We start from the raw sequence: 25842 nt of genomic DNA, 5'->3' as shown, positions 1-25842 counted from the left end.
CTCCCTATTGTCCTTCTTTCAATATCCCGCACACCACCAGTTATCTCAAAGATTCTGTAGTAAATTACTACCGTTGCTCTTGTGATATTGGCTTTCCACTTGTTTCATGTAATCATCTGCATGATAGCTATTTAGCTCTGTTAACAAATATCATGTGCAGTTGTTCTGTGTTACGTCATGCTCTTTCGACTGGAAGTGGCCAGTTGTACATTATTCTATAATTAATATGTTAAAAGTAAGCAGTTGCTGTGTTGTATATTTAGGGATCATGTTGGTAATAGGTAAAATTATTATTTTTGTCACTCTTTGCTTATTTGTCTTCAATAGTATAATAAGATTTCTTTAGTGCTGATTCAACAAGGCATAGAGAACATTTCTCTGTCCTTTGCGTATTGTCCCTTTGGCCCTTTTACTAACTTTAAAATCTGTCTCAAGTTTGCTTAGGTTTATGAATGAAGTGCCTCACTTTGGACACATATCTCCCAAACTTTCCTGGAAAATTTCAGAAGCCGAGGAGGTTATAAAAATTCAGAAAGCAGCGGTATTTCTGGCCCAGGTCAAGAATCATGCAGAGTCAATTCACGAATCGCTGCCTGCCATCCCCAAGAGGAAAATGTTCCATATTTATTGTATAGCCTCTGGAATTTCAATTTAGTTTGAAACTGTAGATGTAACTTTTCCAATGGCGAGGTCAGGTGCACCAACTGTGAATATTTTATGGCTATATTTCTTTCTTGCTCCTGATCTTATACTATTTCTGAAGAAGCACTAATGAGATGGCTTCATGAAAGGTATGGGAGGTTGGATGCAAGTGGGCAAGAACAACTCTGACCACATAGAAGCTTGGCGCAGCAAAGACTAAGTCTGAAGTATCCTGACCTCCTTCAACACCTGACTCACTGAAATTATTAATCAGACCACTTGTTCTGTGCATAACTACTTTAAAGTTACTCCAGAATAAAGTAGATCCTTCCCCTTCATATTTTCAGGTTTTCATTTGCTTAAAAAAATGTACACAATCACATTGGAGAAATGTTGGATTGAGGTAAATTGCAACTAAGCAGCTATAAATTAAATTATTGTACGTTATGATCAGTGCTGCAGACAATTAGTTCCTTTATCAACGTTTCCTCCAGCGAGGCCTAAAGAGTTCTTTACGCAAGTCAGTAATTTTCAATTTATCAACAGGATAAGCTGTTCATAGTGTGGACCCAAGGGTCAAATGCAAATTAAGTGACTGTAGATCACGCCCATGACTCTAGGTTTCTGGTTCAATTCCAACAGAAATTCAGAAAATAATGTTTTGTTTCCATTTACCTCTATGTAGTAGTTATTTATAGCCCATCAACCTCTGTTTTAAATAGATCTAATTAACCAGTTATCAAAATGACCATGGCAATATATGATGACTTTATGCGAGCAGGTTACAAAACTACTGGATACACTTCATCTAAACTATGATTGCTTGAAACTGCAGCCTGTAATTTCCCTTTAAGAAAGGTACTTTTGAACTGTCTGAATGAACTAGCGATTTTATGATCTTAGGGACTCAATGAGCTTGACTCTCAGGACGCAGGAATGGCACCTTGAAGCAGATGATGCTCAGCCACCGCTGGAACAGAGAGTGCCAGGCTGGACTTAAGGCCAGAACAAAGCGAGGATGTATGAGGTTATTTCTTTCAAGCATAATGTTGGTTTATGTACAGTCACTGGAAAACACAAACTGCAGAATATCTGGAAAGGGCAACAATTGAGGGACTGATTGATGATAAACTCTTCATGCTGCTTGGACATAGTAATCTTGTCACACTTTTGTTCTTCTTAACTGGTACATCTAATGATTAAGTGCATACCATTCTACTTACTGAAAGAGTTCTCTGCTATGATCCTCACTGCAATTTGCATACCACCAAAGACTGACATTAAGCATTCGATGTATTGCAGTTCTTGATTAACAAACAAGAAACAGCCTACCCTGATAGCCTTCACATCCTTGCTGGGGACTTCAATCAGGCTTGCTTGAACAGATCACTGCCCAATTACCATCAGCACAGATGATCCAGCACACTTAATCACTGCTACTCTACTATTAATAATGCCTACAAACTGTCCCTGGACTGCATTTTGGGAAATATGGTCATGTGGTTGTCCTCCTCTTACATGCATATATGCTGAGGCTAAAGAGCAAAGCAACAGAGATAAACACAACAAAGAGGTGGCCTTAGGAAACAGAGGAGCAGTTATGCGAATGCTACGAGTCAGTGAACTGCGCCATGTTCGAGGACTCAGTGGGCCTAAATGAATACACCACAGTTTTCACAGACTCTATAAAGACATTCATGGACAAGTATGTTCCCACAAAATCATTCAGAATCTTCCTCAAGCAGAAGCACTGGATGAACCAGGAGGTCCACAGCCAGTGAGAGCAAGATCAGTAGCATTCAGGCCTGACAGTCAAAGAAGGTACAAGAGGTCTAGGCATGTTCTCCAGAAGCCCATCTCACATGCAAAGTTGCAATTCCAGACCAAACTTGAATCTCAAAAAGATGTTTGACAGCTGTGGCAGGGCTGGAATGCTATCACCTCCTACGAGGCATAACCAAGCAATATAAATGACAACAAGGTTTCACCTTCAGATGAGCTCAATGCGTTTTTATGCTCGAAAAACATGGGAACACCTTCAGAAACTCCCTCAGCCACTGACAACACAGTGATTTCAGTCTCTGAGGCCAATGTGAGAACATTCTTCAGGAGGAAGAATACACCAAAAACATCTGGCCCCTTTGGTGTACCTGGCTGAGTACTGAAGACCTGTGCTGATCAACTGTCTGGAGTGTTTACTGACATCTTCAACCTTTCATTTCAGCAGTGTGAGGTACCCACAATCATACCGGTGCCCAAGTAGAACATGGGAACCTGACTTACATCCACTGTGATGAAGTGCTTTCAGAGGAGTAATTTGGATCTGCTCCAATTTGCCTACTGTCATAAGAAGTCAACAGCAGATGCCATTTCATTGGCTCTTCACTCAAGTCTGGAACATCTGGACAGTGAAGATGTTTCTTCAGGATGCTTTTCATTAACTATGGATCTGCATTCAACACTATTTTCGTCTTGAAACTAATCAATAAACACCAAGACCTAGGATTCGATACGTCCTTGTCCATTTGGATCCTCGATTTCCTTACTTGCAGACCCCAGTCAGTTCAGATTGGCAGCAATATCTCCTTCACAGGTGTGCCACAAGGCTGTGTGCTTAGACCCCTTCTCTATTCACCTTACATTTATAAGTGTGAGGCAAAGTATAGCTCCAATGCCATATTTAAGTTTGCTGAGAACTCTAATGTTGTTGGCTGGATCAAAGGTGGTGGAAGCAAGACTGAAAATCTAGTTGAAATGGTGCCTCTAACTCAACATCAGCAAAGCCAAAGAGCTGAGTATTGACTACAGGAGGAAGAAAATGGAGGACCATGAGCCAGTCCTCATTAAGGGAACGGAGATGGGGAGGGCCAGTAACTTTAAATTCCTTGATATAATCATTTTGGATGGTCTGTGACAGCACGTAAGTGCCATTACAGTGGTGCTTCTGGTTTCTTAGAAGATTTGGCATGCCATCAACAACTTCAACAAACTTTTGTAGATGCCTGGTGGAGAGTATCCTGACAAGCTGCATCATGGCTTGGTATGGAAACACCAATTTTTCATAAACAGAAAAGTGTATAAAATGTGGTGGGTACAGCTGAGTCAATCACAGGCAAAGCCCTTCCCACCTTTGATTACATCTACAAGGACCACTGCCAGAAGAAAGTAGCATCAGTCGTCGAAGACCCCCACCATCTGGGCCATGCTGTTTTCTCACTGCTGCCATTAAGAGATAGAGGAGCCTTAGGTCCCACACCACCAGGTTAAGGAATAAATATTACCTTACAACCATCAGGCTCTCAAACAGGCATGGTTAACTTTACTCATCTCATCACTAAACACAACCTACGGACTCTCTTTCAAGAACTCTGTCATGTTTTTGTATTATTCATTTATTTAGTATTATTATTGGTTTTGTATTTGCACAGTTTGTGTTCTTTTGCTTGATTGCATTGATTGTTTTTTGTCAGTCCATGGTTTGTGTGTAGATTTTCATTGATTCTATTGTATGTCTTTGTTCTACTGTAAGTATCTGCAAGAAAATGAATCTTAGGATAGTACATGGTGATATACATGTACTTAATATAGAATAAATTAACTTGGCCTCCACAGCAAGCTGTGGTAATGAGTTCCATAGATTCACCAGCCTATGGCGAAAGAAGTTCCTCATCTCTGCTCTAATGAGGTGAGGTGCCCTTCTATTCTGAGGCTGTGCTGTCTGGTTCAAGTTTCCCCCAATATAGGAAACATCCTCTCCAGGTACACTCAGTCTAGACTTTTCAATATTTGATAGGTTTCAAGGAGGTCTCACCTTCATTCTTCTAAACTCCAACAAGTACAGACCCAGAGCCATTGAATGCTCCTCATACATTAACCCTTTCCCTCCTGGGATCCTTCTCATGAACCTCCTCTGGACACACTCCAATGCCAGCAAATTCTTTTTTAGATAAGGGTCCCCAAACTGCGCACTGTACTCCAAGTGCAGTCTGACCAATGCCTTATAAAGACTCAGCATTACATCCTTGCTTCCACATTCTAGCCTCTCAAAGTGAATACTAACATTGCATTCGCCTACCTTACCACTGATTCAGACCTGTACGTTCACCTTGAGGGAATCTTGCACAATGACTCCAAAGTCCTTTTGCATCTCTGAGTTCTAAATACGCTCCCTGTTTATAATATTGTGTATGTCACTATTCCTTCTACCAAAGTGCATGACCACATGCTTCCCTACACTGTATTTCATCTGCCACTTCTTTGCCCCTAATCTTGTAATAATTTTCCTAATTTGTTTAAATCCTTCTGCAGACTCCCTGCTTCCTCACACTACCTACCTCTCCACCTCCCTTTGTATCATCCACAAACATGGCTATAAAGTCATCAATTCCACCATCCAAATTGTTGAAAAGAAGCAGTGCCAACACTGAGTCCTGCGGAACAGCACCAGTCACCAGCAGTCAACCAGTAAAGGAAGCCTCCCACTCTTCCTACATCTCACATGAAGGATCATGGGCCCATTTTCACTGTAACAGCAATGTATTAATAGACAATGATAGAAACTTAGCAAAAACTTACCTAGAGCTTCACCTCTTCTTGCTTAAGCCTCTTGAACACTTGGCAGTCAAGTTGGTATGTATGTTGCTTAATAATGTTCCTAGTCTGAACAAGCCGCAGTTTAATTAAGGTTGTCTTCAGAAGCATGGTCTCTTTCAAATTTGTATATTTAAAACTATCACGCTAGAATATTAAAAACTTGACTAGAATATAGAAGCAAGGATGTAATATTGAAAATTTATCATGCATTGGTGAGGCCTAACTTGGAGTACTGTGAGCAGGGTTTGGGCCCCTTAATTTAGAAAGGATGTGCTGAAACTGGAGAGGGTTCAAAGGAGGTTCACGAAAATGATTCCAGGATTGAATGGCTTGTCATGTGCAGAGTATCTGATAACTCTGAGCCTGAATTCACTAGAATTAGAAGAATGAGGGGTAACCTGATTGAAACCTATTGAATGGTGAAAGGCCTTCATAAAGTAGATGTGGAGGGGATGTTTCTTTCCTATGGTGGGAAAGTCTTAAGACCAGAGGACACCGCCTCAGAATAGAGGGGTGTCCTTTTAGAACAGAGTTGAGGAGACATTTCTTTAGCCAGAGGGTGGTGAATCTGTGGAATTCTTTGCCACAGGCAGCTGTAGAGGCCGAGTATTTATGTATATTTAAGGCAGAAGTTGATAGATTCTTGATTGGTCACAGCATGAAGGGGTAAGGGGAGAAGGCAGGAGATTGGGGCTGAGAAGAAAATTGGATGAGCCATGATAAATTGGCAGAGCAGACTCAATGGGTCAAATGGCTAATTCTGCTTCTATATCTTATGGCCTTATCCAATCATCAGATTACTTACTGTGAAAGACATCAACAGCATGCCAGAAATTGAAGAGTGTCGGGGGGCAGAATTGAGTGTATCTAAGGAGAAGGTGCTTGTGAAGCTAAAAGGTCTAAGGGTAGATAAGTCATGTGGAGTGGATGGTCTACACCCCAGGGTTCTGAAAAAGGTAGCTGAAGATATCGTGGAGGCACGAGTAGTGATCTTTCAAGAATCAGTAGATTCTGGAAGGGTTCCAGAGAAATGGAAAATTGCAAATGTCAATCCACTCTTTAAGAAGGGAGGGAGGCAAGATACAGGAAATTAGACGCCAGTTAGCCTGAGTTGGGTGGTTAGTAAGATGTTGGAGTCCATTCCTAAGGATGAGGTTTTGGAATTCTTGGAAGCATATGACTAGAATATAGCAGCAAGGATGCAATATTGAAAATTTGTAGAGCATTGGTGAGGCCTAACTTGGAGTACTGTGAGCAGGTTTGGGCCCATCAGCTTAGAAAGGATGTGCTGAAACTGGAGAGGGTTCAAAGGAGGTTCACAAAAATGATTCCAGTACTTTCTCCCTCCCCCCCACTTTCTCCTTTTGCGCCCCCCCCCCTCCTGCCCAATCACCTTTCTGTTCACTGCACGGACGTAATGTGGCTTTGGTGCCATCGTACTCGCAGGCAAAATTAGACTTGGGGCTGATAATATATAACTGCAATATTAGTTCATCATCTCAAATTAATCCTGCTGCTCTGTCACGATGGACGGTTGGTATCCACATGTGCTTCTTTGTAGGAACCATAAGGAATAGATAGAGAACATATTCATGAAGGGTTTTGATCTGAAATGAGCCACTTTAATAAAAAAATACTGGAAAAAATTTGGGTTGTAAGAAAACCTGAAATGTGATAGAACAGATGAGTGAGACTAACTTGATTGCTCTTTCAAGGAGATGGATGGTGAATGATAGGCCAAATGGCCACCTCCTGTGCTTGTAAGCATGGTATTTATCTGTATGCCAGTTAGATAATCTCGTCCAGCTTCTAGTACAGTTCATTCCAAAGAGCTAATGACTAATTAATTATTAAGGAATCTTATAATATTGTGTCACTTTATTGAGATACAGTGCAGAACAGGCTGTTCTGGCCTTTTGAGCCACACCACCCACCAACTCCTGATTTAATCCGAGCCTATTCACAGGACAATTTACAATGGCCAATTAGCCTACCAACTGGTATATCTTTAGACTGGGATGAAACCAGAGCACTGGGAAGAAACCCTTGCGTTCACAGGGAGATCGTACAAACTCCTTACAGGCAGCAGTGGGAATTGAACCCAGGTCTGCTTTGCTGTAAGGCGTTGTGCTAATCACTATGCTACTTTTGATTTCTTACCTGCAACAAAATAAAAATCTGAAATACTGGAAATCAGAAACAAAACCAGAAATTGCTGGAAACATTCAATGAGTTGGGCAGTATTCATATTGTGTTGGGCACGTGGCCAAGTGGTTAAGACGTTTGTCTAGTGATCTGAAGGTCGCTAGTTCGAGCCTCAGCTGTGGCAGCGTATTTTTGTCCTTGAGCAAGGCACTTAACCACACATTGCTCTAGTGTCTGTGTGAGGAGTGGTGCCCCACACAGACTTCCAATCTGCACCTTGTAAGGCATGAAAATGCCCAACGCAGACCTCTCAAGGTCTGAGTCAATGTTCCCTCCCCTCTCCATATAAAGAGAAGTAATTAACACTTCTAGTCTGTAGCCCTTCATTCTGACTGAGTTGCTGTGGCAGATTTGGGGAAACAGCATTAAAAAGTATGACAATAAACCTGCAGTGGGTAATGTGTCAAGGAATAATTTATAGTTTACTGCAAACTTGAGGATGGAATGCCTACATGAAGGGAAAGTGGAATATGAGCATAATCTTGAGAGACATTTAAAGCCAGACTGTAAAATCTCCAATAGAAATATGAAGGGAAAAGACTACAAAAGGTAATATGGGTCCCTTATAGACTGAGGCAGGAGAATAATGTGTTTCTGCCTCCATGTAAGAAGATGTAAAACCTCACAAATGTTTGCTTTAAATTTCTCTTTTCTGTTAGATCTCTTAAATCGTCCTTGTACTGACAATACTGGTTATCAAGCTGTTATGTAACAAGATAGAATCGTTTTGGCTAAATACTTTCACAATTAGACTGGCAAGCTCACTACTGAGAACACTTAACATGTAGTATAGACGTTCCTCATGAGGTTTACTTAGTATCTGGATTGTACACCAATGATGTGAAGCCACACCACTCACAAAGTTCTCTTTCATGCATTTGGCCTTTGACTTGTATGGCTGTCCTGAGACAGGATTGTTACAAAATAAAAGCAAAGTACTGGAGATGCCCAGCATCTGTGGAGAAACACTTATCATTTCAGGTTAATGACCTCTCATCATTGCTGTTTTTGTTTCAGTGTTCTAGTGTCAGTAGTATTTTATAGTTTTTTTTTATTATTTTGTTTTTGTTTCCCTGGTGTACGTTCAAACAACTAACCATAACTGTGCACTAAAACATAAGGGGGAGTTGGCCAACTGGCCCTTAGTCTAGTGCTGGCATACGTCAGGTTCATGGCTAAACATCTACATTAGTGCCGTTTTCTTGCAGTATTCTCATATTCCTTAATTTCCTCAATATAGTCTTTAATTAATTCAATGACTGGGCTACCACAGCTCTCTTGGGTAGAGAATCCCAAATTTCCCCAGACGCTGAGTGAAGAAGTTTCTCATTGCATCCTTCGTAAGTGACCCCTCTTTATTCTGAGATGACTACCCCTGGTCCTGGGCTGCTCAGCCAGTGGAAACCTCTTCCGTGCCTCTAACCTGATAGACCCTGTGAGAGTTTTACTAGTTTCAATAAGGTCACCCCTCATACTTTTCAACCCCAGAGAGTGCAGGCATGACACATTCATATTCTCTTCTCAGAAAGCAGAGCACCCTCTGGAAGCAATCTAGTGAATCTTTGCTGCACTCGCTCTGTGAAAGCTCTGTCCTACTTCAGACAAGGAGACCAAAACCCTGTGACATTGGAGGTTCAGTCTCACCAAGGCTCTTTGTAATCACAGTAGGATATCTTCAGTCCTGTAATCACATCCTTTCAAAATGATCTGTTGCTCCACATAAGCTCTCTTGCCAATATTTATCTAGCTCTGTAGATATATCTTTCCATTCAATTCCACCTTGATTCTACATAAAGTTATCTATATCAAGGGTTATTAAATATTTCTATCAAAACCTAAACACAATGACCCATTATTTTCTCAAGCATTATCTTATTTTTGACAAGGACATGATTTTCTAATCGTGCTCTTGGCATCCAAGTATCTACTGGTTGTCTTTTGAAATTTAAATAACTTGATTACCATTCATTATGTAAATAATGTGATTAATTATTAGATGTTTTAACAGCTTTTCACATTTTAACTGTGAGAGATAATTACCTTATGACTCATTTTACTGTGGAAGAACTCAGCCTGAATGAAAGCCTGTTGAAATTATGGGTATGCAAGAACAGTATGGGCAAACCCAGGACTGACTGTGAAAATAAAAACAAGCATTTTAGATTGAGAAAATTCTAGAAATAATATAGGTTGTTCTGCATGGACTGTATCTGGATATGCATGCAAACTTACTTAGTTCTGATGAAGGATCTTGGCCCAAAATATCAACTGTTTATTCATTTTAAATTATGCTGCCTGACTCGCTGAGTTCCTCCATTATTTTGCATGTACTGTTCTAAACTTCCTTGGTTCATTTTTTTCTAGTCCCTCCTTTTCAGTTTCCTTGTCACCTACTCTAAAATGCTTGATTCCCCACCCACATCGTTGGGCACAATAACATCTGGAGTTGGTAGATCTCCAAAGCTACATCAGCAGAGCTGCGAGCAGCACTGACAATGAAACTACCCTCATATTCCCAGCAGAATTAAAGAATCGCTGATCTATACTCACAGCCAGCACAATTTTGAGCAGTACAAATTACATTCCGGCTACTCAAAGTTCAGTTCCTCCAGATCATTTATAGACTTAGGTTTGTTCTCCCTTCAAGAGGAAAATTTTGTTTTGTCTGCTCTATAAAAACCTTTCATAATGCTGACAAATTTGAAAGATAATCATGTTTCCAGCTTTGTTTCATATTAAGTACTGTAAGTTCAAAAAACATGTTAGTTCTGTTTAGCACTGAAATATAACTTCATTATATTTTGACTAATTGCATTGTTACTTGTAGCCATTGAACACAGATGTAGTTTGGAAGAAAGATGTAGTGTGTGTGTGTGTGTGTGTGTAATAAGTAAAATTTATGCAGGAAGTATATTTTTCTAATTCTCAAAAATTTTAAGTTATAGCTAATAGAGTTACAATTTCTCCAAATGTTTCTTCAAATACTGTCAGATGCGAATGTGTGTCCTAGGGATGTGGCCATCTCACATCCCATTATTTTCTCTATTATATTTTATTACATATTGAATCCAATATCTTCCTTACCTTGACCTATTAAAGTATCACGTACCTTGGCCTTTGAATTTATAAGTTTATGTGTGAGAAATTTTTGAGAATTCCTTACAGCCCTAGAACACTAAAGGAAGTAGGACTAGATGCTCTTTAAAATTTTAATATTAAATCAAAACATTTTCTTGGAAAATTTTAAATTGCTAGAATAAGCATGGGTCATTTCGTCCTTCAATTTGGCTAGAAATGACTCGCTTGTAAAGTTTATTGGAAGTCATTCAGGTTCAGTGTGTTAAACTTATGGAATCCTCCATGTTACCATACACTGAGCTTTCTATGTACAGCATCTGAAAATGGATATGTATCTGCTTTCTAGTCTTACTTGATAGCCGTTTTGAAAAAAGAGCTGTTTTTTCAAAATCATTAAATGAAGATTTTCACAAAAATAATTGATGAAATATTGAATCCTGGTTTATTTTCATTTTGTTTTGGGAATAAATATGGCATGTACCAAATTACTGAAATTTTTATCTTCAAATTGTCTCCACAGCAATATCTTTGGTTTGCGGCCGATTGATTATGCAAATACTGAACAACTGATTGCAGCTCTGAAGCCTTCCACTAAAGATGAAAATCCAGTTGTTGAGCAATGCCTTGCAGTATGTATGCTGAGTTGCATCATTATTCCTTTAAAGTGTTAATATTGTTTTCAGTGATTAGATCAAATTTTATTATCTATATGGTTCATGAAAATAGCTTCATAGATAACACTGGACAGCAGATTTTTTTCAAAGGTTCTGCTTCATCAGAATGTTTTTGTGGTTATGATAAATTGCTTGAAGCTGAATACAAATATAATTTCAGACTACTTGTATCATGTAGGAATTTGGAGAAACAAGAAATTAACTTTTATTGAACATAATGCATTTAATTTCATAACAGTGCTGATGCTTTGCAATAGTTCAACTAAGCTAAAAATGTTTTGTTGATGACTTTTGTTTGTGCACAGTGTCTGAGGCTTCGTGCTTAAGTGTGCAATAATAATCAGCCAGCTTTGATTGATTCCAGTTGCCCTGATACCATTTCTCCATGATCACAATGTCCTCGTGAAACCTTTCGCCATGCTCATCATTGACGGTGCCAAGATTTGCAGGGAAGAAGTCTAAATGGGAATGCAGAAAATGAATCTTTAGTAATACGTTGCTCTTAATGGTTTTGTTTGCTTGAAGTAGGCTGTCAACCCACTGCACGTATTTTGGTGCTCTGCAGTAGCCAAGAAAAATTTCAACGATATCTTTGAATACCTACCATGTGATTTTCTTTTTCTGGTCCCAATAGAAGTTCTTCGAATTACCTGTCTTTGATGACCTGTTTGATTTGTGGACCAATAAAAAGTGCCTTCCTTAATCTTGACTTCAGTTATTCTGGGAAGCATCAAATCAAAATTCTTAATGGAAATTTTTGTGACTGGTGACAGCAGATTCCATCCTTGCTGTCTCGAACCCAATAATTCTGATTTTCCCTTTAACAAACCAAGTCTCTAACAAGGTCATTTATCTGAAATTGAGTTATCAGATGAGGCTCACTTGACATGAAGGGTTTAAAATCTGTTTCAGTGTCTATGTCATTATCCATTTCTGGCTCGTGCATCATGGCATCTTCGTCTGCCTCTGCTAGACTCCTTACCTCTAGTAGCTTCAGTGATGGAAAACTATTGTCATGCAGCATAGATCACATAGCTGAAGGGAGATAGGGATATTCAATGGATTTCTTGTTTTTAGCAGACGCACTGGTCAGACAGAAGTAACGGTCTCTCACATGATCCTTCTGCTCTCACCATATCATCAGGACAGCAAACAGCATTGATTTCCGAGTACCTCTGATCCAAGCTCAGGTCGACAGCTCATGTTGCACAACAAGTGTTTGGAGCCCAGGCTTTGTTTTGATCACCATTTTTACACTCAAAGTAGAGCTTTCTTAATAAGAGTCATGATCCATCTTTGAGATTTAAGCGTATACTCTCCACAAATGTAACAGAAAGTACTGGGACTGTTGCAACATTGGTGAGACATTTGGCTATAACAAATACTCCCGAAAATACAATTACTTTATTATAATGAGTACACACAATATGCAATGCATGTAGAGCATGTGCTTCTACATGATCGCAAACTGATATAAACACAATGCTTAGAATGGTGTGTGCATGATGCTTTTATAGCCTTTCGAAACCCTGTCCTGCCACGCAGCATCCCCCTGCCTTAGCATGCCCAGGCATGCCTGGACAACATAGAAAACTTTTCAGCTTACATTGTGGGCAACAGTTTAATTGACTGGAATTATGACTTGAAATAGCAAAGATAGGCATGTCAAGGAGATTGAGGTGATTTTCATGATCAACAGCCCAAAATCCATAAGATACACCAAAAAGTATTAGGAAGCAAAATCTTTGTTGCCCAGTGTAATTAAGTGAGTGTTTAGTTCTTTTTAGCACTACTGTTGTAAAATAATTTTTATCAGTTGAGTTATATGCAGAGTTACGTTCACTGGAAGGTTTTGTTTTGTACATTTGCCACTGACCATTAATGTATGAACACTACCTCTAGCTTGAAGGGTCTTAAGGAAAAGCCCAGTTGCTTCTTTCAGTCTCCACGTACCTACAGAAGGATAATGATTAAGAATGAGTACCCTGTTTGATACTTTATTTCCTTTGCTGAATCCATGTTTCAGATGTTGCATGTCCTGTGCAAAATGGATTGATCTTAGCCTAAGTATTTCCATTTTCTAGTTTATTCATCATTAATCAAAAGCAATTTTTATCATGAATATTGATGATGGGGATAGTAATTAATTACTGGGATTGGCTTTGTAATGTTTAATTAATTAAGTTATATTTGGTAACAGTAGTTATATTTAGTATATTTAGTAACAGCTCTCAGCTTGGATAGATGCCAGAGTAAGCAGTTTATACCATGCTTCTAATGGGGTGGGGGGGGGTGTAATTGAATGCCATATTAGTTAATAATGCATGGTGCCAAGCATTATGGTATAAATCATATCATTTAATCATTAAGAGCAAGTTTTTTTTAGTTGTTACTGCACTTACAAAAATGGTTATCTTATTTGAGGCAATTCTCTTCTTTCAACAAGCAGGCATCTACGAGCCAGAGAAGAGATGAACCTATCATGTTGTTGGGAAGTGGACTCCTTCCAGCTGACAAGAATAAGCTCAACAGATTAATAAGGCTACTAAAAGTTGGAAGTTGCACTGAATTTAGTACCTCTGGTATGTTTATTTGGAAAAGAATTCCAAACGTTATTCCCAGCAGCTTGCTTAAAGATGAACACACAGATATATAATAGTTGCAAATAGCAAATCTTTGATATAGAGATTGGAAATAAGGAAAACTTCTTGAAATTACCGTATGTGGAGAAATGGGATGCTGCATCACTAAATAAAATGAGTTTCATATTTACATTGATCTTTAAAGTAGTCCATAGGAAAGTGGAACTGAGGCCAGAAGTAGATCAGATCAATTATTATCTTACAATAGGCAACACAGGCTTCAGGAGTCATCATGACCACACTTTTTATTTTTTCTTTTCCTGTGCAATAGGCAAGAAGAGCACTAATCAAATGCTAATTAATTCTTGGAAATATTTTGACCGTTAAACTTTCATCTGATGACTTACTTTTTAGCTTAGCGGCATCCTTCTAATGAGTCGAATGAAAGTGAACAGATTATACAGGTGAAAAAATAGGCAGAAGATAATGAGGCTGATATTAAAATCACGAAGTGTCTGTGCTAGTAGGGAAATCTTTAATACAAAGAAGTTTCAAACTTGGATATGGCATTAGAGTTTCAAACATACAGTGGTGCTAGAAAGTTTGTGAACGCTTTAGAATTTTCTCTATTTCTGCATAAATATGATCGGAATGTGATCAGATCTTCATGCAAGTCCTAAAGCTGGATAAAGAGAACCTAATTAAATAAATAACACAAAAAACATTTCACTTGTTCATTTATTTATTGAGAAAACTGATCCAATATTACACATATTTGTTGGGAAAAGTATATGAAACTTTGCTTTCAGTAACTGATGTGACCCCCTTGCACAGCAATAACTTCAACCAAACGTTTCCGATAACTTGATCAATTTTTGCACATTGGCTTGGAGGAATTTTAGACCATGAAAAACTGTTTCAGTTCATTAATATTTCTGGGATACCTTGCATGAACAGCCCTCCTCAGGTCATGCCACAGCATCTTACTTGAGTTAAGAGCTGGACTCTGACTTGACCATTTCAAAACACGAATTTTCTTCTTTTTAAACCACTCTGCTGTTGATTTACTCTTGTGTTTCGGATCATTGTCCTGTTGCATCATCCAACTTCTATTAAGCTTCAGGTGATGGGCTACTACCTTGGCATTCTTCTGTAAAATGTCTCAATACAATTTTCATTTCATTTTTCCCTCAACGATTGCAAGCTGTCCAGGCCCTGAGGCAGCATAGCAGCCCAAACATGATACTCCTTCCAGCATTCTTCACAGTTATTATGAAGTTTTGGTGTTGGGGTGCAGTGCCCTTTACCCTCCAAACATAACAGTGTGCATTTCTGTCAGAAAGTTCAACTTTTGTCTCATCTGTCCCAGAATCAGAATATTGTCCCAAAAGGGTTGTGGAATATCTCGGTGGTCTTTGAGAACTTGAGATGTGTCACAAATTTTTTTTTAGAGAGCAGTGGTTTCCTTTATGGTGTCCTTCCATGAACACCATCTTGTTTGGTGCTTTTCTTATAGTGGACACATGAACAGAGACAATAGCAAGTTCTAGAGATTTCTGCAGGTCTTTTGCTGTTACCCTTGGGTTCTTTTTCATCCTCTTCAGCATTGCACATTGTGCTCTTGATGTGATCTCTGCAGGATGTCCATTCGTAGGGAGACTAGCAGCAGTATTGAATTTCCTCCATTTGTAAACAATTTCTCTTACTGTGGACTGATGAACACTCATGCTTTTGTAGCCTTTTCCAGCTTTGTGCGTCTTTGCAATTCTTCTAAGGTCCTCTGAAAGTTGTTTTGATCAAGGCATGGTACACATAAATATCTTCGTTGAGAAGCGCAGGCTCTGTCAGTAAACTGACTTTGTGTGTCTTTTTTAAAGGGTAGGGCACCTTTACAACCCACACCTCCAATCTCAGTTCATTGATTGGATCACTTGACGTGTAGAAGGCATTACCCAGAGGTTACCATTTTTTTTTTGAACCTAGGCTGTGATTGTTTAAATGGTGTACTCAGTAATGCTGAGAAGGTGTACAATTGTTTGTGTGTTATTAGCTTATTGTTCTGTGTCTATTATTGTGACTTAGATGAAGATCATACACATTTTATGAGTAATTAATGCAGAAAACCAGGTAATCGCAAACGGTTCACAAAATTTTTCTTGCAACTGTATGAAGCTCAGCAGAGGTTGTAATACTGCAGTCTAGGCATTTGATTGCAATATGTTCTTTTATTTAGTACAGTTTCCTGGGGTGGCTTTCGGGCCATTCATATCACACCAAAATGTAACTAGGCTCACCTGGTAGGACAGTGATGTTCTCCATTAGGTAGGCACAAAATGATGAAATTCCCCATGCAATACTTGCAATAGCACAGTTGACTGAAACTGGGTGTGGTTTAAAGGGCTCTTCCTGAACAGATACCAGCCCAGTACTAACTCAAACCCTGTCTGCTCTCCTTCAACACAGCTGTACAAAACCTTGGTTTCACTGTACCTGGAGTATGTGTACAGTTCTAGTCACCTTATTACATAAGAACATAAGAAATAGGAGCGGGAGTAGGCCACCCGACCTATTGAGCCTGCCTCGCCATTCAATAAGATCATTGTTGATCTGTCCATAAACTCAGATCCATCTACCTACCTTTTCCCCATAACCCTTAATTCCCCTACTATGTAAAAATATATCTAACCGTATCTTGAAGATATTTAGTGAAGAAGCCTCAACTGCTTCCCTGGGCAGAGAATTCCACAGATTCACCACTCGCTGGGAAAAACGGTTTCTCCTGATCTCCATCCTAAATCTTCTCCCCTGAATCTTGAGGCGATGTCCCCTAGTTCTAGTCTCACCTACCAATGGAAACAACTTTTCTACTTCTATCTTATCTATTCCTTCCAAAATTTTGTATGTTTCTATAAGATCCCCTCTCATTCTTCTGAATTCCAGAGAGTATAGTCCCAGGTGACTCAATTGCTCCTCATAGTTTAACCCCTTCATCTCTAGAATCAACCTGGTGAACCTCCTCTGCGCTGCCTCCATGAAGGATATGGTAACGGTAAAGAGAGTGCCGAAGAGAATCATTGGGATATTGTCTGGAATTATGGGCTGTCGTATAAGGAGAGATTACGTAGACCAGGTTTATTCTCAATGGAACAGAGAAGGCTGAGAGATTATAGAGGATTATAAAATTATGAGGAGCATTGATCGGCTAGATGGTCTTTTTCTAAGGGCTGTGAGCCTTGAACTTGATGGTGCAGGTTTAAGGTGAGAGAGGAGAAATTTATAAGAGGTCTGAGGAGTTCAGATGGTGATTGTTATTTGGGATAAGATATCTAAGGATGCAGACACAAATATAATGTTTAAAAGACATTTGGCAGGTACTTGGAAAAGAAGGATACGGGCACAACACAGGTAAATGGGATTAGAGTAAATAGGTATTGCATCTGGTGTGGACAAGGTGGGTTGAATAGGTCAATTTCTCTCCAGTACATTTCTGTAATCCTCACACGTGCTCCCTATGCACAAGTCATTAACGACTGGCACCTTGGGGATGACTTCCTTCATCCCCAAATGTCCATTGCTCATGTCCTTCAATGTACCTGCTGAGCAGACAAGAGAATTTCAAAGTTTCAAGAACTATTTCTTTGTCTCAGTCCTGTTGACAAGAGCTTTGCTTCCAGATATTTCAACCAGACAAACAGCTTTTCAGCATCTATCCATCTGTCCATCTCAGTTTCAGTGAGAGAACCTGTTGTCTTCTCAATTCAATTCCTTTTTAAAGAACACACATTTCACAACACAAGTCCACTTGGTGAATCTACATGATGTACATTACGTCACTTCCAAGTCATGCATATCCTTCCAAATGCAAAGTACTGCAGGTGCTGAAAATTGAAATAAAAACAGAAAATTCTGGCAATACTAAGCTGGGGAGATAACAGGGAGAGTGTCAGCAGACTGAGCATATACATATTTTAATAGATCAATGGTTCCATGTAATATCAGAGAATGTATACAGTATGCAACCCGAAATTCTTACCCTTCGCAGACATCCGTGAAAACAGAACAGAACCCCAAAGAATGAATGACAGAAAAACGTTGGAACCCAAAGCCCTCTCTCCCTTCTCCCACGCACAAGTGGCAGCAGCAAAGCATCAACCATCCCCCACGTTTCAGCACCCACCCACCAAGCAAACAATACAAAGCCCCCAAAGAGGGAGCATGATCTGCAGTGTAACAAAAACTATTGTTCACCCAGCAATTCAACATGCCACAGGCTCTCTCTCACTAACAAGGGACAGAGAGGTGTCACCCTTTTTACAGCGAGAGGAGAGATCAACAAACCAAACAACTCACTGTAATGATGTTAGTGTCTGCCACATTGCTTTTATTCTGAGTTTCTCCAACTTGAGAGGCAGCAGCAAACCCTTCCCCACCATTGTAGAAAGAAAGAGAGTGATCAACCAAGTACAGAGGCCTCCCACAGCACATCCGATGTTGTGATGTCACATTTTCCCAATGTCAGTGACACTGGCATGGAATCGGTATGAACTGGAACATACCTTACTTTAAAAACTGATATCTTGGTTTTGTAATTGATGTACTGTACCTACTACTGCTGTTGTCTCATGAAATTGTAAATGAAGATCACTCTTTATACTTGAATTTATTAGAGTCTCTCTATTTAAAAGATTTTGTTCATTGTTCTACCTAACAAGTAAATAGCCTCACATTTTTACCAATTTATTGTGTCTCCTACCTTCCTGTCCTCTGGTTAACTATCTGCACACTCTTTGCATTCTTCTCAACTCACTTTCCCACCTACCTTTGAGATCTTTGCTCAGCTAATCCATTGCTGTAGACTATAAAAAACTGAAGACTTCATACCGACTCATGTGGCATCCCATTGCTCTAAATTGAAATCAGTAATTTGTTCCACAACTGATTTCTATCCTTTAATTAATCTATCATTTATAAACTATCATAGAAATACTCACCAGGTCAGGCAGCTCGTGTGGAAAGAGAGAGAGATTGCTAACGTTTCAAGGCAATGACCTTTCAGTTTAACTAGGAAGAGTTAGAAATTGATATTTTAACTTGTACGGGAGGGGGAAGGGCAGAAAGAGGAAATGGAGACACTTTCCGTGGAAAGGTCTGCTGGACCAATGTGGAGCTCGATATTTACTTGCTAAACACAAAGAACAATTCCATATTTACAAAGTATAGACAATGTTTTCTTTTAAAGCTACATACAAACTTCACACCTTCTGATTCACATCCATCCCACAGACACCAGCAGTGTCTGGACTGGGATCCAAACCATTGTTCCAAACTGAATCCACAATACATTTATTTGGTATTTTATGTGCGTAAAGGATAATTCCATATTTACAAAGTATAGATAATACTTTCTTTGAAACTACATGCAAACTTCACACCTTCTGATTCACATCCATCCCACAGACACCAGTATTGTCCGGACTGGGATTCACAGCTTTTAGGAATGCATTGTTCCAAATTAAATCCACAATACATTTTCAAGGAACAGAAGACTGGTAGCCAAAGCCATTTGCTATATGTAAATAACCTGAACCCGAAAGTCACTCTAACAGTGGTCACCAAGTGAGTCTGAATAACAAATTGCAGTAGTTCTGGCTGAGAAAAGTTTGTAAAGGCTTGTTAATTACAACTGATCTGTCAGGAGAAGATGTAAATAGAATGAAGTGGATGAAAGCAGAAGGGAGGAAGAAAAGGACGTGCTCAAACAATGTGATAGGAAACGTCAATTCTGAAATAAACAAAAACGCTGGAAATTCACTGCAAACCAGTCAGTAGGAGAGAGGTGATAATTAGTGGAACTGTGAGATGCACATTAGAAATATATCAAAAACATGCTGAAAATGCCTTACAGATCTGCAGCAGCGGCAGTTTTCTGTATCTTGCATTTATAGCATTGTTACGTAATTTCCTCTCCTCTGTCCTCATTGATCTCCTTATGTTTTCAACTGCTCCAGATGGAACAACTGCAATTAGCAAGCCTTCAGCATTTCTAAATGGCACCAGCATCTTTTGTTTTATTGCAGTCTCCCCTGCCTTTCATCCTATCACAGGTGTTCACTGTGACCTCTCCACACCTTTCCCGACCCATCCTTTCCCTGCTCCTCAACTAATTAGTTTTTCCTCGTTATTATGAAAGGTTATCAACCTACAATGCCAATACTTTTTGGCTCTCTGAAAATCCTGTGGAATCTCAGAATTTCGGATTTCTGGCATCTACAGGTTGTTTTTTTTTTGCCTCATGCCTGTATTGCACCCCAGCTCCTTACTTATTGAAATACATTTTTGAGAAATAATTATGCATCTTTTGGAGATCCAGATATATATTATGTATTTACTTCCTAATCTATCCTGCTATGTATATCGACAAAAAAATTAGATTTTCAAAATAGTATTTACCTTTCATAAAGCAACATTGACTCTGCTGAATCACTTTACTATTTTGTAAAACACAGATGGGAAATTAAGAGGTAGGATTTCATCCTCTAATATATGAGCACTGAATTTCCCATATGAAAGTCATTCCATTGAAATCTATGAATCAAATTTCAGAAGCTGAATTCTATACACATTATTGTCACACTTCTAATGACATTTCTTCTATTCCTAGGATTGGAAAGTAAAATATTAAATGTTGAATTTTTCAGCTGGTTCAGAATGAAGTGAAAATGATAGATTGTTAACAATTATTCAAAATAGCCGAGGATTATGTACTAGTGTGCAACGGGTATTTGAAGGAGCTGTACTAAGAATCATTATTGAGGGTAAACACTGAAAATGTTAAATACGGTGATTTTTGAGATGGGAGGTTGAACCTCTAAGATTACATTTTGTCTTAAAACATAAAACAAGGTTTAAATAAAAATAAGTTATGTTTATGAGACTTAAAGAGGCAGTCATAATTTTCACTTAAATTGAAATTCAGCAGAGTTTTCATACAGTTAAAATCTATACTAAAAATTGCAAAAGAACAAGGAGGAAGTGCTGATGTTGATTAATTACTTTGCCTCAGTATTTATTGCAGAGAAAGGGGATGTTGTGCCAGGTATCATAAGGAAACCTGCATTAAATGAAGTAAAATTCATTGGGTGAAATGAGGGATAGACTGCATCCATGTTACTTTACCTGCCTTCATTTTAGTGTTGCAGCAGTAATAAGAAAGATAGGGTCAAGCTTTAAGTTACAAACTTTACAGTATCACTGCACTAATGAAATCATGCCTTCTGTAGAGTCAAATCTCCCGCCTATTTAACTCTATGATTGATTGTACATTTGTGAAATGCATTTTATGATGCATCACCTTCTTTACTGTTTTTGCCATCCTCAGCAGCTTCAGCTGCTTCCAGTTTTATCCTGTGATGGATGAGTTGGCAAGCCTCAAATTTAATCAGTTGCTGAGGTGATCAGGGCCTTTGTCTTTTGTTAATTTAATTACTCACATGTTACCATTGTCCTTCATTTTCAGCTCATCACCTTCCTTGCCATGTCACGATCTTCCTAACTTTTATTTCTTTTCAGCCCCTCAAAATCCTGCAAGGGAAGGGAGAAGAAGATGTGGTGATAAGGGATTCAGTAGTTGGGGGAATGGACAGGAGGTTCTGCTAATGTGAAAGAGATCCCTGGATGAGGTATTGCCTCCCAGGTGCTAGAGTTGGAGATGGCTCAGATCAAGTCCACAGCATTTTTATGACAGGATGAACAGCCAGAAGTTGTGGTATATATTGGTACTAATGACATAGGTAGGAAAAGGGATGAGGTCCTGCAGAGAAAATATAGGGGCTAGCAAGGAAACTGAAAAGTAGGATCTTCAGGGCAATAATCTCTGAATTGTTGCTGTGCCACATGCCATTGAGGGTAAAAATAGTATGATATGGCAGATGAATGGAATGTGTGGCTGAAGAATTGGTGCAGGGGGTAGGGTTTCATATTTGTGGATCTTGGAGATCTCTTCTGGGGAAGGTATGACCTGTACAAACTCGAGAAGGACCAATGTGCTTGCAGAGCTGTTGGGGAGTGTTTAAGCTCGGTTGGCAGGGGGCTGGGAACCAGTATGGTATGTCGCAGGATAAAGTAGTTAGTGTAAAGGTAGATGCAATGTGTGACTGGGCTGAGGAAGGATTGGTAGTAGGTAGAGGATAATTGCAGTCAGTTGGATGGGTTGAAATGTGTTTAGATGAACGCAAGAAGTAACAGAAACAAGGGTGGTGAACTTAGAGCATGGATCAGTACATGGAACTGCAACATTATGGCTTTTACAGAGATTTCACTGTCACAAGGGCCGGAGTGGCTGCTAGATATTCCAGGGTTTGTATGTTTTAAAATGAGGTAAAAGAGGTGGGGGAGTGGCGTTGCTAATCAGAGATAGTATCACAGTTGCAGAAAGGGAGGTTTAGAGCCATAGAAAAGTACAGCACAGAAACAGGCCCTTCAGCCCATCTAGTCTATGCCAAACCACTTAAACTGCCTAGTCCCATTGACCTGCACCCTAACCATAGCTCTCTATCCCTTTCCCATCCATGTACCTATCCAAACTTATTTGAAGTTGAAATTCAATTGCATCCACCACTTTCGCTGGCAGCTCATCCACACTCTCATTATCCTTGCAGTGAAGAAGTTTTCCCTCATATATCCCTTAACCATTTCATCTTTCACCCTTAACCTATCTAGTTGTTGTCTCACCCTATCTCAGTGGGAAAAGCCTGCTGGCATTACCCTATCTATACTCCTCTTAATGTTGTATACCTAAACCAAATCTCCCCTTTAATCTTCCACATTCCAAGGAATAAAGTCCTAACCCATTCAATCTTTCCTTATACACAAGTCCTTCAGTCCTGCCAGCATCCTTGTAGATTTTCTCTGTACTCTTTCAACCTTATTGACATCTTTCCTGTAGGTAGGGTGACCAAAACTGCACACAATGTTTGTCATGGATGTATCATCTGCTGAGTCAATGTAGCTGGAAGTCAGAAACCAGAGGGGAGCAATCACTATTGGCAGTGCTCTAAAGGCCTCTAGTCATAAGTGGGACGCTGAGGAGCAGTTTGGCAGATTTTGGAGAGATGCAAAAATAAAAGGATTGTTATCATGGGTGACTTCAAATTCCCTCATATTGATTAGCACCTCTTTAGTGCAAAAGGTTTAGACGGGGAAGAGTATTTTAGGTGTGTCCAGAGACTCAGGGAGAGGCTATATTCTTCTCAGGGAACTGTACAATGGGATTGTAAAGGTTGTTTAGGGAGCAGATGCATGGGGTTTTGGATAGGTTTGTCCCATTGAGGCAGTGACAGGATAGCAGGGTGAAGGAACCATACTTGACAAGTGACATGGAACATTAGTCAAGAGTAAGAAGAAAGCATACTTAAGGTTTAGGAAACAAAGATCGGACAGCGCTGTTAAGAGTTATAAGGTAGCCCCTGCTGTGTGCTTGTGTTTTGTATTAGGCAATCAAGCTTGATTCAGTACTGAATGCAAATGGATGTGCCAGGAACACCTACAAATGAGACCCCCAACTAACACTCCTGAGTAGCAAAATCAACATGCATTTGATAGAGCTAAGTAAATGATTCCACAGCTAGGTGCATAATAAAAACAGTACTGTTCTGTCACATCTTGTACAGTTAAACCAAGAATATACCATTCTCAGCCATGGCAGAGCTCAACATCTGAGCACCAAATACAAGGCTTGAAACATTTATAACCATTGTCAGTCAGGAGTGATAAATGGATGGTACAAATCTAAATCCTGTGTTTTAGGATTATGTAACACAAAAACATTACATTTGACCCACCGTATCTAGGTTGTTCATCAAGTAACTATGCATAATAATCCCATTTACCAGCACTTCGACTGTAGCCTTTTGTCTATTGGTGGTTCAAGTACTTGTGTAGATAAGTAAATGTTGCAATAATACCTGTTTGCGCCACCCAATCATGCAGTGTGTTCTAAAGTCCAACACTCTCTGGGTGAAAAACATTCTTCCTCAAATCCCCCTTTAAACCTCTTGGCATTAACACTAAAGTTATGACTGCTAGAGGGGTAAAAAGAAGTTTATTACTATCTACCCTATCAATATTCCTCATAATTTTTTGTACCACTGTCAACCTCCCCCTTAAGAAAACAAACCCAGTGCCTCAAGGAAAGCAAACACAGCCTTATCTAGTCTTCCTGCGGGCAAAACTGACTGCCTTGATGTCCGAGCAGCATTTGACTGCAAGGAGCAAAAAGAGTCCCGGTAAAACTTGAGTATCAAGCTGAAAACATTACAATGGCTGAAGCCATACCTTGTACAAAGGAAAAAGTCTTTGATTATTGCAGCTCAATCACCCCAAGCTGCAGGATATTACTCAGGAGTTCCTTGGAGCAGTACCCTGATCCAAAATATCATAAATGACTATCATATGCTTAGAAGTCAGTGCTATGATGCATTCCATTCACAACTCCTCAGCAAGTGAAGCATTCAATGCATGTATACAGAAAGATAGACAACTTTCAAGCAGAGGCTCCTAAGTGAAGCCATCCATCATCGTAAATGTTTATTGTCCCCTTTAGCATATTGTGCTTCACTGATGTCCCAGCTGTTCTCACAATTGGACATAGTAAATCTCAATGACACTATATCAAAGACAAGCAGAGTTCTCCTTTGTGTTCTAGTGAATGTATACTTACCAACTATTAAATGATGTTATCTAGTTGTTTGTCACATTGCTGTTTGTAGGACCTTGCAGTGAGTAAATTGGTTTTAGTACTTTCATATTACAAAAGTGACTGATGTTCACTCTGCAATGTTGTGAGAGAATTGTTCCATTTTTTGTAAGTTTTATACAAATGGTAAATGACATACTAACGTAGAAATTGAAGAGAAATTATGAGAAATTTTGTATGTTAGTATGTCAAAGGTGGAAATGGTGTGTTAATGGTGGAAACTATTTGAATATATGCTTAATAAATTGTCACATTAAGCTGCACTGTTAAGCTACCATTGTCATCTTATTTAAAAATAATTTAAAATATTCATTGTAACTTAAATGTGCCAAAATTAGCAATAACTAACCACTTTCCAATAGGTGAAACTGACAGTGATATGTAAATCATATTAGAGGCCAAATATTTGAAATAGAGAAAAAAATAACATATAAATTTTACATTGGAATTAAAGGATTAGGGTAAATCAAATGAATATTTTATGTTTCATCTTTTGATTTAATGCTTGTTGGAAGTTTTGAGTTACTGTCTGACTGTAATACCCCTGTAGACTTCTTACTGCAAGGTGATTCAATCTAGATATTTCACTAACCTATAGGGCAGTAAAGAAGCTCTTCTTGAAGTTAATTATTATGGGCTGATGTATTACAAGAGAATAATTGACCACTGGTATTTCCATCAAGGATAGAACTATCACACTAAAGACTGCAGTCATATATGTTTACTTTTTGTTTCCTTGACTTTTTGTTCTGCCACTCTCAGGACCATGACGGTTAATACAATATAACAACTTTATTCCTTTCCTACCTTTCTCTGGATATTGGCTAGAACTGCATGGTTTTCCCCTAGTCTTCTGCCTGTTTCTTCTAGCCACTGCTGAACAATGCAAGTATTTGGATTGGTGGGGAATGTAACAGTTGATTCAAGTGGTGCCCTCACATTCCTAAAGGTGTACTTCCCAGGATGGATAATGGGAATGGGGTTGGAAGCTTATTTCCCTTTTCAACCAGAGCAAAGAACCCTCATTATTATCTTTCAGAGTAGCAAACTTGCCACAGTCTCCCTCCTGGCACTTATCCGTGTAAGCAGAACAAGTGCTACACATGCCCTTACACTTCCTACCTTACCACCATTCAGGGCCCCAGACAGTCCTTCCAGGTGAGGCGACACTTCACCTGTGAGTCGGCTGGGGTGATATACTGCGTCCGGTGTTCCCGATGTGGCCTTCTATATATTGGCGAGACCCAACGCAGACTGGGAGACCGCTTCGTTGAACACCTACGCTCTGTACGCCAGAGAAAGCAGGATCTCCCAG

At 39.3% G+C, this 25842-nt stretch overlaps 1 protein-coding gene across 2 annotated transcripts in view; it reads left to right on the top strand.

Moving 5' to 3' along the window:
- bard1 (BRCA1 associated RING domain 1) overlaps positions 1 to 25842 on the top strand; it is a 258292-nt gene that overhangs the window by 164286 nt on the left and 68164 nt on the right. Inside the window, exons 7-8 of one of the 2 annotated variants that reach the window (XM_063051578.1) lie at positions 11039 to 11147; positions 13642 to 13774. In XM_063051578.1, coding sequence (XP_062907648.1) covers positions 11039 to 11147; positions 13642 to 13774 — 242 coding nt within the window. Of the gene's footprint in view, positions 1 to 11038; positions 11148 to 13638; positions 13775 to 25842 lie in introns of both variants that reach the window. The other variant, XM_063051577.1, reaches the window with a different exon arrangement.

Source organism: Mobula hypostoma, chromosome 6 (genome assembly GCF_963921235.1).
Source record: "Mobula hypostoma chromosome 6, sMobHyp1.1, whole genome shotgun sequence".
NCBI classification, from domain to species: Eukaryota; Metazoa; Chordata; class Chondrichthyes; order Myliobatiformes; family Myliobatidae; genus Mobula; species Mobula hypostoma.
The sequence above is the reverse complement of the archived record's forward strand: the minus strand, read 5'-3'. Positions and strand labels throughout refer to the sequence as shown.